The following is an 18,410-nucleotide window of genomic DNA, read 5'->3' on the forward strand; positions in this document are numbered from 1 at the left end:
TTAAGAGGTTTGTATCCGTGAGTAAAATATGTTATTTCATAATTCATATGTTTTAATTTCAAAATCAGTAAGAACTTTTATATCCTATATGCATTTACAAATCAATGAACCATTAAATGTTCCAATATATATGCGACTGCAAGTTTTTGTGTTTTTCTCTTCTCTTCTGAAACCACTAGGTTCGGACCCGCGCTACAGCGCGGGGGAAATAATTACATATATATAACTTTTAACGGATTACAATATGTTATATTTTAATTTTGTTACAGTGCAGTCGATTATGATAAATCATATATTTGTATAATAAGTTTAAATAAAATAATAAAGAAAAAGCGAGTAAATAATCATATACTGAGTTTTGATACAATTAAAAACACGGTGAAAATTTAACAGTATGAAAATAATATTTGTCGATAAATTATTCATTTTGACCATTTTTGTAGTAAAAGTAGGAATATACGTAAAAATTACATATACAATATATTTTTTGAAGGTCCAACCCGTAACCTAATTCATTTCGTAAAAAAACATTATTCGTAACTCGCTTTATCATTATAATTGTGATTTTAACAAACGACCCGTGAACTATCTAAAATTTACATAGTTTGATATATAATATATTTTATCAATAAAAATTATGTCTCCAAAATTACATTTATGTCTTCAAAAAAATATTTCAATATTTTAAATTTTTAAATTTTTATATATTTGAACCTTTTACTTATGATATTTTGAAACTATTTGAAATTTTAAATATGCTCATGTAACAATGGTTTTAATATTGGTCATACTTATAATGATTTTAAACCATTGTCCAAAATATTTAACCGAGTGTAGTTGAGTATTACATGCCCGTTTTGAAAAATTCAAATTGCAACATATGCAAAAAAAGTTAAATTTTTTTAAATTTTTATATTATATAGTATAATATCAAAAAATTAAAAATAATATTAAATAAAAGTGAAAGAAGAATAAGATTTTTTAAATAGATTTTATTAAATTAATTAGAGAAATATTAGTAAATCCTATAATTAGTTATGGAAATAATACAATCCTAAAATTAGATTTAGAAAGTATCCGATGTATGTATCCAAACCCATTAATTTATCCAACTTTAAAAGATCCAATTATAAATTTCGGGTAATTTTCTTAAATTGACCCGACCCGGAAGCATTTTTTGTACTTCTCTTTTACTAATATAGGGATTGTTCATATTATCTTCATCATATATATCTCTACAAAAACAGTAGATTAAAGACAAGATCGATTCGTTTGCCCCCCAAAAAAATAAACACAAGATAGATTCAAGCTGTTAAAAATTTATGGTAAGCTAGATTAGTTAGGCAAGGAGAAAATATAGATAATAAAAGGCTAATAGGCCACCTAAGATTTATTAGATGAAAAAATGGAATAAGAAAATAAGTTATAGAAAGTTTAAATGATTCTTAGATTAAGTTTGTAAATAGAAAAATAAAATGAAAAATAGCTTAGAGTGACAACTATCTAAGTTATAGTTTATAACTTATATAACTAATTTAATAGGTGATAGTCATTATTTTCTCAGATGGCATAATCTCATAGGTCATAATTTTTGTGTTTTCTACAAATGAACCATGTAAAACTTTATCAACCAAACCCAAAATTACGTAATACAACTCGTTTTTGCTACTGTCATATTTGGGGTTGTTTATGACTTTAGGTGTTATCTATTTCTAAAAGTCAGAATAATTTCTAATAGTGTGAGGCAAACTTTGAATAAGGTCATTTACATTGGTGGAATTTGCTTTGGTCCCAAATTTTTTTTTTCTTTTACGATTTAAAAACAAAAACAAAAAAACAAAAAAAACAACTAATCGCGGACCGCCACGTGTTAGTGGGGCCCGCGAAAAGTGGACAACAACACACGGGACCGTTCCGTTTTTGAGTACGTCCCTCCCTTTTTTTCATTTTTGATTTTTTTTAATCCTAAATTATGTGGGACTTTGGTGTGGGTACACCAATGTACTTGCTCTTAACTAAGCTATTTTCTTAAGACTTGATGGACTGGTAAGATGGCAAACTGATTTTACATATATAATAGCTTGAAATCAGAGTATTTTGTGTTTTTCCCCCTTATTAAGGATCGTCTAAATAGATCTTAAGATAAAACATGTATGCTCTTTATATGCTTCATGAGGGAATGATATAAGCAGTTAGCATCCATTCCAAATTTTGGTTAGGAAAATTCGCATGCATCCTTATCCTTTACCAACTCATGAAGCTGCCACCAAATGAACACTTTGTAAATTGGGGTGGAAGCAAGTTAATTCTTACCAAGATTTGGAAGAATGATAGATCTCACATCATTATGCCATATAATTCTAACTACTACACTAATCATCCAAATTCTTTAACTTGAAAGCCCTCCACACAATAAATAGTACAACACCCAAGAAATTGTGCATATTGTCTGTGGAGGACCTCCATGTCAAGGGATTAGAATGATTTATGTAAAATACCTTCAAGGGGGTGGCAAAATTTTTTGTTACGTTTATAAGGTGGTATGGAAACATGTATCGAATAGAGGAGAAGTGGAAAATGTAGAGAATACAAACGAGACAAAAGTGTTTTTATAAGCTGTGGAAAAATTTTAGGGTTTTGATTTTGCAGAATTAAATTACGTTATAAGAAATATAACTTAAAAATCAAAAGGAGATCCAAAAAAGGGGAATGATATATTATTTTTAAAATTTTCAGAAGATTTATATGTTTTTTTCAATTATGCGAATAAATGATACTTTGATTTTGTTATTTTCCTTTATTTATTTCTATTTTTTTATTCTCTGAGTAGAGTTTCTTTTTCGAGGTCATTGACCATGTCTCGTGCAACTTATATAAGTTTTTTTTTTCATTTGGGAAAACATAAGCTTATTTATATATTCAAATAAAAGGCCTTTACATGGGTTTGATTTGGATACATTGTGAAAACTGAGGCGTTAAACTACATGTCGATTTATATATCTAAACATCTTGCTATACATGTAAACTTTTAATAATTTGTTCGCTTCATAAGATTACACATATCTGAATTGTTTAAATCAAATTGAATTAAATAACGGATCAAAGCGAATCTATCGGATATTTTACCAATCCCTAATCATAAACCTCAAAGGGATGCAAAAGCATAGCATACTGCATTTTCTGCAAAAAAAATTTTTAAATACCGCAATTGAACCGTACCGTATATTAAAACCGATTCTTACGTACAGTCAAATACGCATTCAACATTCAGACCCATAGACTCCAATTAAAAATGAGTTTTTTAAAGAAGTTAAAACTTAAGATAAACTATTGTTGTCATACTTTCTAGATTAAAATATGAATTTGTGTATCAAAAGAAAAACAAGTAAACATCAACATTAATAACTTAAAACAATATTTTTATTGACAAAAAAAATATATTTTTATTTGCATAATACTTTAACATGTGTACACATACGTTTTGATTTGCAACCTTTTGTGTAACATAAAAACCCCACTCATTAGGACAATATATCATCCATTTATACACAAGCCAATAATAAAAGTAAGGAAAAAAATCATTGCATCAAATTGAAATAATTATAACTTACACAAATCTTGGTATTTTATTATCTATCCTAAAAATTAAAGACAAAACTAGTAACTACAAATGTATGTTACAAAAAAAGAAAAGAAAAAAAAAACAATTACCAACTTTGCAAGCTGATCCCCTAGTAATGCCACGCTGGTCTCACTCATTAGGACAACATTTTTATTTGTAACATAAAAGAATCACTCATTAGGACAATCATTTATTTTTTTATAATACAAAAGATAATTATAAAAAAAAAGTAGAGAAATATATATCCTTGCAATACCAAATTAAGATTTATAACTTACACAAATCTTAGTATTTTATTATCTAATTAAAGACAAAACCAGTAATTACAAAATGGATGTTACAAAAATAAAAATAAATCACCAACTTTGCAAGTTGATCTCATAATAATGCTACACTAGACTCAACCATGTATATATAAGCAACCATCATCTCCACCAAATTTACCTACAAAGAAAGAAAACTAAACACCCACCATTAAAAAAAAGGTATGATGTCCAAGAAGAAAGAGAGCATCGGAAGACAAAAGATCCCAATGGTTAAGATAAAGAAAGAGAGCCACAGGCAAGTCACGTTCTCGAAACGTAGAGCCGGTCTTTTCAAGAAAGCTAGTGAGCTTTGCACCTTGTGTGGTGCAGAGATTGGGATCATCGTGTTTTCGCCTGCGAAAAAGCCGTTCTCTTTCGGCCATCCGAGTGTCGAATCAGTACTGGATCGGTACATGTCCCGAAACAACATGTCTTTAGCTCAGACGACGCAACAACAACCGCAAGGAAACCCTGCGGCCGGCTGCGAGCTGAACATGCAGTTAACGCAGGTTTTGAGCGAGGTAGAGGAAGAGAAGAAGAAAGGTCAAGCAATGGAAGAAATACGAAAAGCTAGCGTGAGGCGGTCCGCGACCAATTGGTGGGAAAAGCCAGTAGAGGAGATGAATATGTTTCAGTTACAAGAAATGAAAAATGCATTGGAAGAGTTGAGGAAGACTGTTGTGGCAAATATGGCTCCCTATACTGAGGTGAAAGAAGATGTTTATGGTTTCTTGGACAACAAAGTAGCCACAGCTCCTCATCCTTACATGAACATGTCTTCTGGTCTTTCAAGTATTTATAGTTTTGCCAATGGGAATAATTGTTTCTGATTACAAAAATTGTTTTCATTTTTTTTTTTTATGGGTTTTCAATAGGGAAGAAAAGTGAATCAAATAAACTTGTAGGCTAGTATCTTGCTAGCTTATTTTTTTCTTTTTGAAATTACTTTTGTTTCCTTGGCAACATAAAAACCATATGATAAATGGATTAATGTGAAAAGAACAAATCTTTATCTAGTTGAATACATATTTTTTGAATACATAATTGATCAAGTCCGTATTACAGTAGAACGCAAGAAGCTATATGAACTAGGAACCGTAAGCAAAGCATTAGACCACTCAACCTTTCCCCAAACCTGACCATATTTGCGCCTTTCGAACGCGATCAGTGCACCGCAAATATGCTTCTCTTCAGAAATACCACGGCCAGGCTTTGTAGACTTGTCCCACAAGAGTAACATTTTCCCACCGAGTTTAACTGTTTCAATTAAACCACTACGACAAGTTCGATTCAGTGAAGACAAACCCTTGACAAGTCTCCAATCCTTACATCGATTGTCATACCACAAACAACTGTTCTTACGACAAGAGTACAAGACATAATCTACCACACACGTACTCTCACTCACAACAACTTTCTCTACACCGTTCCAATTACCATTATTGGGATCATAGATAGAGTCCTTGCTCTCATTGCTCTTAACGTGAATCTTCCCTTGGATGATCTGAATCTCTCTGATCATTGTAGAGAAGCGTAGCTCAGGGCCAGGGTCTGGTAAAGGTTCCCAAGTTTGAGTATTTATATCAAAAACCTCACCCCAACTCACAGATTCATCATCAGCACAACCTCCCATTACATATATCTTCCTCCTGAAGACACACGCAATGGGATTAGCTCGAGCTACAGTCATCTTAGGAGCATAACGCCATATGCAAGAATCTTTATTACGAACCAACATGACCTTAGAGGGAGGATAGGCTTGTCTGAATGCATAATCATAAGAACCACCATTAACCAAGAACAGTGCTGCACTAGAAGTATAGGACGAGGGTACTTGTACCAAAGTAGACTTCTTCTTCTCCTCCTTGTCTATCCATAGTGTGTACCAAGAGGGATGCGGACGGTCGGGAAACTTTAAGCAGACATGGAAGCTACGTTCTTGTGTTTTGTGATGAAACCGAGCTAGGTTAAGATCAGTGGATAGGAGGAGAGAACGAAAGGTTTTGGAGACTAAGGAGAGTTTAGGGTAGTATGATTTTGATATGCGAGATAAACAGTTTAGGATGATGACATCTGGTAGAGACAAAAACGATGATGGAGGAGGTTGATTCGTTTTCCTTTTTTTCGACTGTGGTTTGGCTAAGTGATTCATAGCTATTGCCAACAGAGGTGGCGAGTGAAAGAAAAATATACGATTAGGGCTTATAAATATCCCTAATTCTGACATCAAGGTTTTATTTGAACCATGAACCTTGCGAAAAACGACATTTAAACCATGAACTTTAATTTTCCCTAAGACCAATTAATTCATAACATCAAGGTTTTATTTGACACATGAACCTTCCCAAAAAACCACATTTTAAACCATGAACTTTCCCTAAGACTATTTAATACATCAAGGTTTTATTTGAAACATGAATCTTCCCAAAAACCACATTTAAACCATAAACTTTCCCTAAGAGCAAGTGCAATGGCAGCTTATTCCATCGTTCTACATAATTTAAAGTAAAAAAAAATATAAAAAATGAGAAAAGAAAGGGGGACGTACTCTCAATCTGGACGGTCATGTTTGTTGTTGTCCACTTTTTGCGGGCCCCACTGACACGTGGTGACCCGCAATTGGTTTTCTATTTTTTAAAAAAAAATAAAAAAAAAACTGAAAAAAAAAAAATTTGGTGGGACGTATAACCAGTGCACTTGCTTTAAATCATACTATTAACATACAAAAAATTTCTACGGATAAATTAAAGATATGAAATTCATTTTGGCGCGGTTAACGAAAGATGATGTTATAAAACTAAGTTAACGACAAGCTCATGTTTGGAATGGTTACATAGAAAGTAAGTGGATTTAAAGTGGCGTAAATTTGAAAGTTCATGAATTAATGACATTTTCCCAGTAATTTAATTGCTTTGATTTATCAGATTCATGATCTTGAACAAAATAACAATTTGAAATAGATATGTGTTGTATAATGAGTCATAAACAATTGTAATGTACTTTTTAGCATTGCCATTTTTTAGTTATGACGAAATACAAAATCTTAAGTATGGTGGACAGAGGGACAGCTGCCCAAGGATCCATTCACTCTTTAAGATTATTCCACTATGATGATTAATCCAAAGATACAATAGATAGTAATTTGATGTTTGGAGGTAATTGAGATATGATATTGTCACGTTTCTACTACCCTCTTGTAGTCTATATTATATCAAGAATTCTCGAGACGAACTCATCTCCATCGTTCTTGTTCTTTTCATTTTTGAATTAAAATTTCAATGAAGTATTAAATTGATTAATTAATTTGATAAAATTCTATCAAATATATCCAAAACATCAAATTAATATTTTGAATGGATTTCAATGTGACTACATTTTTTTTTCAATATTTCAGTGTTCTAGACATAACTTGAATAATCAGAATAAATAATGATTAGAAGTAAGCAAAAACCATGGAAAACGTAAAAAAAAATATGAAGAAAACATAGTAAAATATTTTTAAAATATAAAATTATAGATTAAAAAATTGACATATTAAAAACTATAAATGATTAATAATTCCCAACTACACAAAAAATGTAACATCATAAGAAGATGAAAGTTAAATAATTTTTTAAGCATTTTCTTATTATCAACTTCAAATCATACACATTAACACCAAATTCTTGCTACAGATAAACACTGATCGACCTAAGTAAGACTTTAATTTGTAGATATTTAAATAATTTGGTATCAAAGCATGTATCTAAGAAGTACAATGCGCAATATAGTAGAAGAAGTAGTAGGCATAACTATTGCAAGCATAATTTGAGGATTACTCGTCTTGATCATCATCAATATCTCTAATCGATTTATTCGAAGTTTGTTTTCTTGACTATAGTCATGGTGTTGTGGGGAGTGTTCTCTTTTCTTCAAATCTATTCAACGATGTAATTTGAGCTTGTTGGCACAATTCTTCCTTATTCTGAACGAAGAGATACTAATCAATTCCAAACAATTACTACGACATTTTCTTTTACGAGCTTGCTGGAGCGATGGCAAAGATAGGCCAAACCATTGACGTATAAAGAACTAACAGAGAAGATTAAAGACGCAGATACAAATGGAGATGGTGATACTAGTTTTGGTGAATTTGCTTCTATTATGACAAAATCTGCTGTTGATATTCTTGAAGAGAAACAAAATGAAATCTAGAAAACAAGCTCATGTGGTTTCATTCCTTGACTCAAAGAGAACCTGGCACCAAGGTAAATCTTGAGCTCAGGGACTGCTTCAATAGATTTGATCACAGCAGCATCAATGGTTTTCTGATCTTCTTTCTTCTCTTTCGGGATTTCTTTCTTCTCCTGAAGACAAAAACAATCGCTGTCAATACATAATCCAATACTAAACGAACAAGATGTATTGTGTTTGTTTACATACTTCTTTCTCTCCTTCGAAGAACTCGCCTTCTGTCTTCTTCTTCTTCTTCTCCGCAACCTTTCCAAAATACTTATCATCAAATTTCTCAGTGTCAACTCCAGAAATATCAACCTTTGTTGAGGTTCCAATCACGTAAGCTTGGTTAACCCGTCTCAATGGAACACCATTGATCTTGAATGGTCCTGAAATGATGAAAATCATCAACAAACACATTCATGTATCAACAAAGTTTGCGAATTGAACAACAACAACAGCCAAAACAAAACAAACCAAGAAGAACGTTACAACACATTATGTATCAACAAAGTTTCCAAATCGAACAACAACAACAGCCAAAACAAATCGAACCAAGAAAAACGTTGCAACACATTATGTATCAACAAAGTTTCCAAATTGAACAACAACCAAAGCAAATCGAACCAAGACTATTCCAAGAGATAAGAACTCACACCTGTAACAAGAAGCAAACCAGAAGAAAGTTGCTTGAGGAAGACAACTCTCTTCCCCTTAAACCTACCAGCAAGAATGATCAACACAGTTCCTGGAGTGATGCTAGATCTGCAACACATACACATATGCAAAAACCATATAAGTATTTTGACTAATACACATACATAAATCAAAGTGTAACATGATTGTTTACAGAATCTACATGAACCCTACATTAAACCATTCTCACAAGATCTAAAACCATTCTAACACGAAGGAAGTGAAATGGATTATGATTTACTTAAGCTTGGTAGGCTTAGGCTTGCGTTTGTTGGCGAGTGGCTTCTTAACATCTTCAGCAGGATAAAACTTGGCAGGCTTCTCCACCGGAGCAACGACCTTAGAAGTAGCATCGTGACGGGGGAAAACACCGCCATTTTTGGCTTTGATAGCCCAGAGACCTCTCTTGTGGTACATCTGAGATCTTGAGTATTTGCCGACACCCCTGATTAGGTCAGGGTTGCGGTTAACCTTCGGAGTTCTCTGCTTCGCCGCCGGCATTTTTTTTTTTTTTTTTTCTCCTTCTGTGTGACGAAATTCTCTCACTAGCTCTTAAAAATATGGGGACGATGCCAGCAAAAATAAAACCTAATGGGCATTTTATGGGGTTTAATCTCCAATGGGCCTTAATATGGGTTTCTAAGTTTATAGGTGAAAATATATTCAGGTATTTATGTAGTGTGATACATCAGCACAGTTAAAAATATAATACCACAAAGAGAGATCCATTTGGAGTTCTTGATAATATTTATATTATTAATTTTGTAAAATTGGAAGTAAATAAATGATGTTGGAGTTTTTAAATTTGTAGTTGGAAAGAGTCATGTGGTTCTTTAAATATATATTTTCAATTATTTTTTAAAAAGACATAATTTTTAAATTATTTCATTTATAAAGTTTTAAACAAAACATGAGTTTTAAACAAACATAATATAGAAGCAAATATAAATATGAAAATCATACAAAAAAATAAATACATTAATTATGTTATTAATTTCAAATTTCTACCATATATTTTCGACCAAGTCAGCTTTCAATTGTTATGTATTTTTCTATCACGAACTCAATTTGTTACTACCAGAATTCAATTTGTATTTTTCCTTTTCAACATTTTTAAAAGTTTCGTAACTTCGGCTTTCGAAGTAAGTAACCCATTATCCAGGAACAGAGAATCAAAATTCGATTTCGTTTGAATTTCGTTTTAACAACTTATTTACAGCCATACCATATCCAACGACGGTAACGAAGCTGCACATATGGTTTACGTTTAGCACATGGAAAGGTCAAAAGAAATACGAAGACGATGCTTTGCTACTACTATTGCACAAAGAATAAATGAACATATATACACGACACATGTATAAAGATATATGCATATCTACTTCAGATTCAACTCGAATCAATATATATATAAAGTGATATACACATTCTAGCTCCATAAACAATCATCAAAGATTTGGAAAACCCTCACGTATTCATCAGCTACGACGGCACTGTAGGCTGTTCTAACCACTTGGCACGAAACCCAGTTCCTTTGCAATCCCTACAGCAAGCAGAGCCCTATAACCAATGAACGAATCAAAAGTTCATAACCTTAGAAGATCTATAACCCGGAAGATACATACTGGTCTATATGCTTATTGAGTTGGATTATTACAAACCTGTCCAGAGCAGATCACGCAAGAAGTATTCCTTGAGGGTACTTGGCAAAGCATGTTATCACCTAGTATGAAGAATCCTGTCCCCGCACACCATTTGCATTCAACATGACCCTTTGCATTGCACGACGAACATCCAACAGGACTTGGTTGCTGCAGTGAAAAAAGCAAATCTTGAGACACATAGATACAAAAAAACGATCTATTAAACTGTAAAGAACAACACACGAAAGTTCAATGTTTAATTCGACTATACGGCAAATAATAGAAGAAAGGCTTGTAAGTCTTAACTTTTGATAGATTCTTTGAAAGCAATATAAGAGAATAAGCAGAGAATTCAAGAATTGTACAAGCAAGCTACAACAAAACTACAATGCAATTGCGAGATTACTCTGTTTAAGACTCATCCCTCAGAGATCACCAAGAACATAAGACAAAAGGTACAAACCAAATGAAACTGTGAACAAAATCTTTTGTAAACAAATACACACTTCTCTTTGCCCTAAACAAACCCAAAGATACTTTGCAATTACAGAAGACCTTTAGAACTTTAGAACTTTAGAACTTTAGAACCTTTAGAACAGCTAGATACAAAAGACCTTTAGAACTTTCTGATTCTAATTCACCTCTTGATCTGAATTTTACCATACTTATCACAAATCCAAGTTCTTAATCTCATACAAAACTGCACATAGCTCTTCAATCGTACATAATCCGAAAATCACATCCAACAAATATTACTCAGATTCAACTAAAACCAAACGCATCAAAATTAACAAGTATAGAGAGCAATACTAAACAAATCTCGGAGAGAAAACGAAACCTGTGAGATAATCCAAGCTTGATCCATACGCTTAGCGAAATTTGAAGAACTCTCAGGTGAATCCACCGCCGAAGCCTTGACGGTAATATCGGGAAAGCGGCGACGGATCTGTACAAAACCTAGCTTCGTTCTCCTCGGAAAACTCCATGGATTCGAAATTGGTTTCGTTACTAGGTGTGAATCGCAACACATGCAAATCGTCATTTCCTTCTTCTTCTTCTTCAAAGTTGAATTTCGAGTTTTACAAATTTGTGTTTGCAAATTTTGCTTTTGTTTGCGGCGCTTACCAAAATTGGAAAGACTAGAGGAGGAGAAAAGTCTCGAAAGAGCGAAATTGGTTTAGTGGGCACATCAAAGTCCGGTTTGTTAAAATAACTGATTCAAATTCAAAGGCATCGACCGGTGGTAATATAAATAAATTGATTTTAATTTTTTTTTTTGTCGACTAAAAATTTCATTGATAAACTTGAGGTGTAAACATGGTAGAATACAAACGCCCAAAAGAGGGAGATGACAGCCGGCGGACGACAAAGATATCCCCGAAAAAAAGCCGGAGGAAAACTAGATTTTCCTGGGAGCAGAGCCGTCGCAAAATATTTTAGAGCTACAAGCTAAAAACCAAAAAAAAGGCCAAAATGTTTTTTTGAAGTATGGAATATCGAACACACTAACTCTTATTCCACTATCTACTACTAAACCAATAGAGCTATAAGAGATTATTAGTAAATTAAGGGCTGAAAAATAAATAAATGTAAGAGGGCCGCAAGCACATGCTTCATTAGCTTGTGACTTGGGGCGGCTCTGCCCGGGAGCGAAACTAACAACTTGAGATACAACACAAACTTAAAACTGAAATCGAAAGAGATTAAACCCTAACACTCAACAAAACTAAACTGACTTAGGACCGAAAATGAACTAGAACCGAAGAACGCAAAAACGACCTCTTCTCGGCAACAAACCAGCGAATGAGACTTATCAAGGCTGCCTACGGCCAACCCGAGCTGATAACATCTACCTCTTCCTATCAATATGAGAGCCAATCTCTCCAAACCGGTAACCAAGAATTCATGACCCGACAAGCAAAAACCAAAATTGGAGAACAAGAACACTTTGCTTTCGGATACGGCGAGGGCAACAACAGCGCCAGAACAAGAACGCTTTGCAAATTGATTTTAAATAAAATTACAGAATATTATACAAATATTAGAAAAGTTATATTAAATTTAGATTTGCTATATTATTTTACAATCTATTAAACATGTATTTTTACAGTTAAGTGTACAAGGATTCGAAAGACTTTTTTTGTTTGTTTAGAAACTTAGTGTTAGGAATAAAGTTTTACGCAATTATAAAAGAGAATTTTGTCTAAAATATCATATTTTGAAGGAAAAAGACATTTCTAAAATGCCAAAATGTAAGAATATCTATAATATGTCATAAATATTTGAGAACATGTCATACATGTTTAACTCTTTTACCGTGGTGAAAAAAGTAAAAAGCGATCGATAGAGTTGAAGATCATGTATGTGCAAGTTTCGGACAGAGCTAGATCTTAGCTAAACTGTATCTACAAACTGACAAACTCTAATATTTATCCAAAATTTTTGGTATTATATATTTATGCCATTATAAACAAAACAAATCATATACTTTCTACATTATTAATTGATATTTCTATAATAGATTTTACATATGTTAAAAAAATTAAAAAATTTGATTATAATTTCATCTTTATGTGATTTACAGTTTATTTTATAAATTTAAACCAATAGTAGTTAGTTTGAAACTTGCAAATTTTAATTAATAATACATAGAAAATTAGAAAACAACCTTTTTAAAAAAAAAAAAATCCTAAAACTGAAAAACATACAAATGGAATGAGTATTTATTTGACGAAAAATTCATATATTTATTTATGACACCAATATACAAATTCTAATTAAGAGAGATTAGATATTTTAGTTACAATTTTGCATATTAACAAAAACCAAATTAACTAAAATATGTCATAAGTTATTGTTGCAATACTTTGTGACACTTAATTTTAAAGATTCTTTTTTCTTTTAGCTATGTTATAGATGTTAGAGATGCTAACATATATAATTTTTCTTATTCAAAATATTGGCCAATGTAGTTAGGGAATTATATGCTCGGCAAGAAAAACTATTAAAATTATGCAAAATCAGCCTAAAAGTCGATATTTTCAAGAATAATATTTTGCTTCATAGTAACTAGCATATTGGGTTACACATTATTGAATTACCGACTTTTTAAGTGCACGATTTTTTAAATAAAGATAATTTTATTATTTTTAATATAAAATTTACTCTAATGAAAATATTCATTTAATAAAATTCCGAAATAGTGGTACAGTATTTTGCAATTTATCCTAAATTTATTCCTATATTGACATATATAAATATTCCCGATTTTGATAAGATTTAAAATGAGGAAAGAAATATAAAGTTACTAGTTGTTGACCCACGCTGCGCGCGGGAGTTTTATAATTGTTTTTTATATTTTAAAATTTATATTTTGATTTTTCTTTGTTTTTTGTTTATTTTTTTGTTTTTAATGTTGTCATTGTATTAATTTAGTATATGAAATGTTTATTGTTATTCGTTTAACTTTGATTTATGTCAAATAGTAGCTCTTATAACCTTTCATTTCAAAAGCCTTCAATTCTCGTAAGCCAAATTATTCGGGTGAATCCACTTATTTATTTATCCAAGTGTTTTCATTTTACTTTTTAGTTTTTTTTTCTACTTGTTATGCATAAAATCGGTTGTGTTCTCGTTTGATGTGGCTTCGGATGACATCAATTTAGTGGTATATCTATATGTATAATATAAATATCCTTGTTTTGTATTTTGTTTTTGTATTTAGCCCCATTAATCAAAAAATTGATCTTTACTTTATAAATAGATACTTGTTTTATTTATTTTGGACATAAATGTATTTTACTATATTATTTATTTTCTTAAAACCACTATTGAATATAAAAAATAAAATAAAGGCTAAGTATGAGGTAGAAAAAAAATTAAAAACTAAAGTGTTGTAATTCTAAATTAATGTAAAAAATTAAGATGAATGATAATATGGCAGCTGATGTGGCATAAGGAGAAGAGAGAAAAAGTTAACTTTATATACAGTAAAACCTCTATAAATTAATACTCGATAAATTAATAATCTCTATAAATTAATAAATTTCTCCGTTCCCAAGTTGGGACCAGTGTAATTTTAGACATATTTCGATAAATTAATAAGATAATAATTTTTTTGAAAATCCTTTGTAAATATATGGTCCCAATAATATTATAAATTAATAATTAGATAAAATTTTCAAAATATATGTATATATAGACACATTAGTTTTTGTTAGACTTTATTTCTAATATTTTACTATATTAAAAACTGTTAGCATTCTCTTTAAAGACATAATAATTATTATTTTCTTTGTAATTAATTATATAAAATACTAATTATCATGATTAAATCTCATTTTTAAATATTTTTTTGAAAAAAACTTTCAAATTAGGAAAATCTCTTTATAAATTAATAATTATTAATTTATCGATAAATTAATACATTTATAAATTAATAGATTTTCATGATCACAACATTATTAATTTATAGAGGTTTTACTGTATATAGATTCTGGTATAAGTATCTCTCAACCTTTATAACTTTTTATTTGGTTCTTTCCAGAAACATTCGATCTGAGCTTGAGAAAAACCAAAAATGGAGTTCACCGCTGAGCAGCTAAGCCAGTACAACGGAACCGACGGATCAAAACCGATCTACGTCGCAATCAAAGGCCGCGTATTCGACGTCACTACCGGAAAATCCTTTTACGGCCCCGAAGGCGATTACTCAATGTTCGCCGGGAAAGACGCGAGCAGAGCCTTGGGTAAGATGAGTAAGAACGAAGAAGACATCTCTCCTTCTCTTGAAGGTCTTACTGAGAAAGAGATGAACACTCTTAATGATTGGGAGACGAAGTTTGTAGCTAAGTATCCCGTCGTTGGCCGTGTTGTCTCTTAGATCTGGAATTGGATTATGAAATGTAACTATCGGTGTGTGTGAGGATTTGTGTGTTTTTGGTTTCGTGTTTGGATCTGATCGGGTTTGATACAATGGATACATAAGTACCAAGTATGTCTAATTGGAATAAATTGGTGATTTCGTCTTTTGAATTTGTTTCTCTTTATTGCTCATAATCATATGAACATATTGGTATGTTTAGGTTAAGGATTTGCCAATTTTACTCAATTAGATCTTATTGGTCTCGTTCTGTTCTGTAATCTATATGGTCTTGTTAGGTTGCTCTTGTTGTACTTGAAGATTAGTCTGATCTATTTGATGGGAGATTGTTGTCTTTCATATATTTGATTTGAATTTGTGTCTCTGTGTTTCTCATAATCATATGAAGATTGGTATGTTTAGGTTATGGATTTGCCAATTTTACTCTATTAGATCTTGTTAGTCTCGTTCTGTTGTGTAATCTTATATGGTCTCGTTAGGTTGCTCTTGTTGTATTTGGAGATGAGTCTCATGTATTTGATGGGAGATTTGTGGCTTTCATAAATTTGATTTGAATTTGCTTCCCTGTATTGCTCATAATCATATGAACATTGATGTGTTTAGGTTAGGGGTTTTCCAACTTTACCAAGCTGCGTAGTGTGTCTATTAGGAACCAAGAATGATGGAAGTTTGCTCTTGTTTGGTCTCGTTCTGTTCTGTAATCTTAGATGATCTCTTTAGGTTGCTCATGTTGTGATTGTTTTGAGTCTGGAGATGAGTTTGGGATGTATTTGTGGGAGATTGGTGTCTTTCACATCTTTGATTTGAATTTGTTTCTCTGTAAACTGTATTGCCCATAATCATATGAAGATTGGTATGTTTAGGTTAGGGATTTGCCAATTTTACTCAAATAGATCTTTGAGGAACACATTAGTTGTGTAGTGTGTCTTTTAGGAGCCAATAATGATGGAAGTTTGCTCTTGTTTGGTCTAGTTCTGTTCTGTAATCTTAGATGATCTATTTAGGTTGCTCATGTTGTGATTGATTGGGGTCTGAAGATGAGTTTGGATGTATTTGATGGGAGATTGGTGTCTTTCACATCTTTGATTTGAATTTGTTTCTCTGTAATCTGTATTGCTCATAATCATATGAAGATTGGTATGTATAGGTTAGGGATTTGCCAATTTTACTCAGTTAGATCTTTGAGGAAAACATTAGTTGTATAGTGTGTCTTTTAGGAGCCAACAATGATGGATGTTTGCTCTTGTTTGGTCTAGTTCTGTTATGTAATCTAATATGGTCTTGTTAGGTTGCTCTCTCATGTATTTGATGGGAGATTGGTGTCTTTCACATCCTTAAATTGAATTTTTTTGCTCTGTATTGCTCAAATAATCATATGAAGGTTGATATGTTTTGGTTAGGGATTTGCCAATCTTACTCAGTTACTTGTGTAGTGTGTCTTTTAGGTTGAAACTTAAGCTATATGGGTCTTTCTACAAGCTCTTGTTCTAAGGTTACTCTTGTTGTGGTTATTTGGAGTTAAAGAGTCTCATGTATTCAATGGGAAAGATTGGTTTGGAGTCTTTCATATCTTTACAAACACTTGGGAGATAATTGTCTATGTAACCGCATTAGTTAAAGCTAATAGATCGTCCAAACCACACACTACAAGATCAAAGAACAAAAGGAACAAAGCAAAAACTAAAAGAGTTCTAGAAGACGAGTAGTTTTTGCGAGTTAAGAACTAAATTGGGCTTTACGTATTTTGTTAAATGGGCCTAATTTGTAAGATTGCGTTTCGGCCCAAATTTTATCGGTTTGTGTCGGTCTGTGTCGCAATTTACGTTTAGGCAAAATCAAGTTTTCCATTTCCACAAGTAAAAGAAATCAAACAACTGTGAGATTAAGTGATTAACATCAAAATCAGGGTTTTTGTAATGGACAAATCTTCCTTTGGACAAAAACATCAGATCAAATCCGGATGGAAACCGACAAAATCCTTCCGGCGAACTTTGTTGTACTTCAATCTCGGTCTTGCTGGTTAGTCTAAAACTTTTTTTATTACAATGCGCTTATGGTGTTTGATGAAATGCCCAGCTGAGAAATTTGTATCAAGAAACGAGACTATTTCGTCTAGCAATCTTCATATAGTGTATATAAAGTGGCTTTTTCTATATCACTAATATAAAGTTTGATTTATGCTCCAAGAGAGTCTTTGATTCGACATATTCATTGTTGATGTTCTTGGCGATATGAAAAGACGAGATTGAACTAATTGTAAACAGATGCAGGATACTCTAATTCAAGATTTGCTAAAATTTTTGTATTCTTTTTGTTTATAGGTAGCTTGTATATATACAGATACTACATAAGAAAGGAAAATAGTGTCAGTGAAGGAAGAAGCCAAACTGATGCTTGAACTGGTTCGGTTGCTGTCGGAGAATATGGATTAATGCTATTTTTACTACTTGGATTGGTGACTGTAATTAATAACTTGAATTTGAAAATCTTTGGGTTTGATTATTGTAAAGATTTTCATATTTAATAAGAAACTTCCAAATTCATTGATCACTTGTGTTTGAACTTTGAAAGCACAGAAACAGAGCCTTTTGATTTCAAGTAATTCAGAATATACATTGTGAATCTCATCCGTAGTATCAATCTCTAGAATAGTGTTTTGTGATTATAATATCTGATTACTTCCCTACCAAGGAAGCGAATAACGGAAAAAAAAGGTAATGGTTCAATTGTGATCAGACCATAAGGCCACATTGGACTGGGAAGGATCTAACCCGTAGTCCATCCACTGCCAGAAACGGGAGGTGTTCGCTGTTCTGTGAAACCAGCCTAGCACGCATTGCCCCCCACTCTAAGAACCCATTTGGCTCAAGCCTTCGCCTAAGCCACATGACTCAACTTCTGACTTGGATTGGGCAGATCAGTATATACCCTAATCCAGAGCCCGACCAAAGGTACTGAAACAACGTTCCATTACCATTTAAGCCTCCACTTGGATTACAAGCTTACGTTACAAAGCTCGGCGATAGTTAATGACTCTTCTCTTGTAT

At 32.2% G+C, this 18,410-nt stretch overlaps 5 protein-coding genes across 5 annotated transcripts; 2 read left to right on the forward strand and 3 right to left on the reverse strand.

Moving 5' to 3' along the window:
• The first annotated feature begins 4,097 nt into the window (after nt 1-4,097).
• Nucleotides 4,098-4,792, forward strand: LOC17888262 (agamous-like MADS-box protein AGL61). Its single transcript, XM_006295728.2, has one exon. The coding sequence runs from the start codon at nt 4,110-4,112 to the stop codon at nt 4,755-4,757; it is 648 nt and encodes a 215-aa protein (XP_006295790.1). The 5' UTR covers nt 4,098-4,109; the 3' UTR covers nt 4,758-4,792.
• Nucleotides 4,793-4,975: 183 nt separating this feature from the next.
• Nucleotides 4,976-6,079, reverse strand: LOC17887632 (F-box/kelch-repeat protein At4g39753). The gene is made up of 2 exons (XM_023783804.1): nt 5,351-6,079; nt 4,976-5,251 (listed from the first exon to the last, which is right to left on the reverse strand). The coding sequence occupies exons 1-2, from the start codon at nt 6,077-6,079 to the stop codon at nt 4,976-4,978; spliced, it is 1,005 nt and encodes a 334-aa protein (XP_023639572.1).
• Nucleotides 6,080-7,983: 1,904 nt separating this feature from the next.
• Nucleotides 7,984-9,371, reverse strand: LOC17890538 (60S ribosomal protein L6-1). The gene is made up of 4 exons (XM_006294862.2): nt 9,080-9,371; nt 8,801-8,907; nt 8,350-8,531; nt 7,984-8,273 (listed from the first exon to the last, which is right to left on the reverse strand). The coding sequence occupies exons 1-4, from the start codon at nt 9,337-9,339 to the stop codon at nt 8,118-8,120; spliced, it is 705 nt and encodes a 234-aa protein (XP_006294924.1). The 5' UTR covers nt 9,340-9,371; the 3' UTR covers nt 7,984-8,117.
• Nucleotides 9,372-10,128: 757 nt separating this feature from the next.
• LOC17888071 lies at nt 10,129-11,624 on the reverse strand. Its single transcript, XM_006295030.2, has 3 exons — nt 11,320-11,624; nt 10,500-10,649; nt 10,129-10,398 (listed from the first exon to the last, which is right to left on the reverse strand). Exons 1-3 carry the CDS (start codon nt 11,521-11,523, stop codon nt 10,321-10,323), a joined length of 432 nt encoding a protein of 143 aa, XP_006295092.2. The 5' UTR covers nt 11,524-11,624; the 3' UTR covers nt 10,129-10,320.
• Nucleotides 11,625-15,008: 3,384 nt separating this feature from the next.
• LOC17889489 (probable steroid-binding protein 3) lies at nt 15,009-15,508 on the forward strand. The gene has a single exon (XM_006295238.2). The coding sequence runs from the start codon at nt 15,061-15,063 to the stop codon at nt 15,361-15,363; it is 303 nt and encodes a 100-aa protein (XP_006295300.1). The 5' UTR covers nt 15,009-15,060; the 3' UTR covers nt 15,364-15,508.
• Nucleotides 15,509-18,410: the final 2,902 nt, after the last annotated feature.

The sequence above is a fragment of the Capsella rubella genome, unplaced genomic scaffold (assembly GCF_000375325.1).
Source record: "Capsella rubella cultivar Monte Gargano unplaced genomic scaffold, Caprub1_0 scaffold_4, whole genome shotgun sequence".
Lineage (NCBI taxonomy): Eukaryota > Viridiplantae > Streptophyta > Magnoliopsida > Brassicales > Brassicaceae > Capsella > Capsella rubella.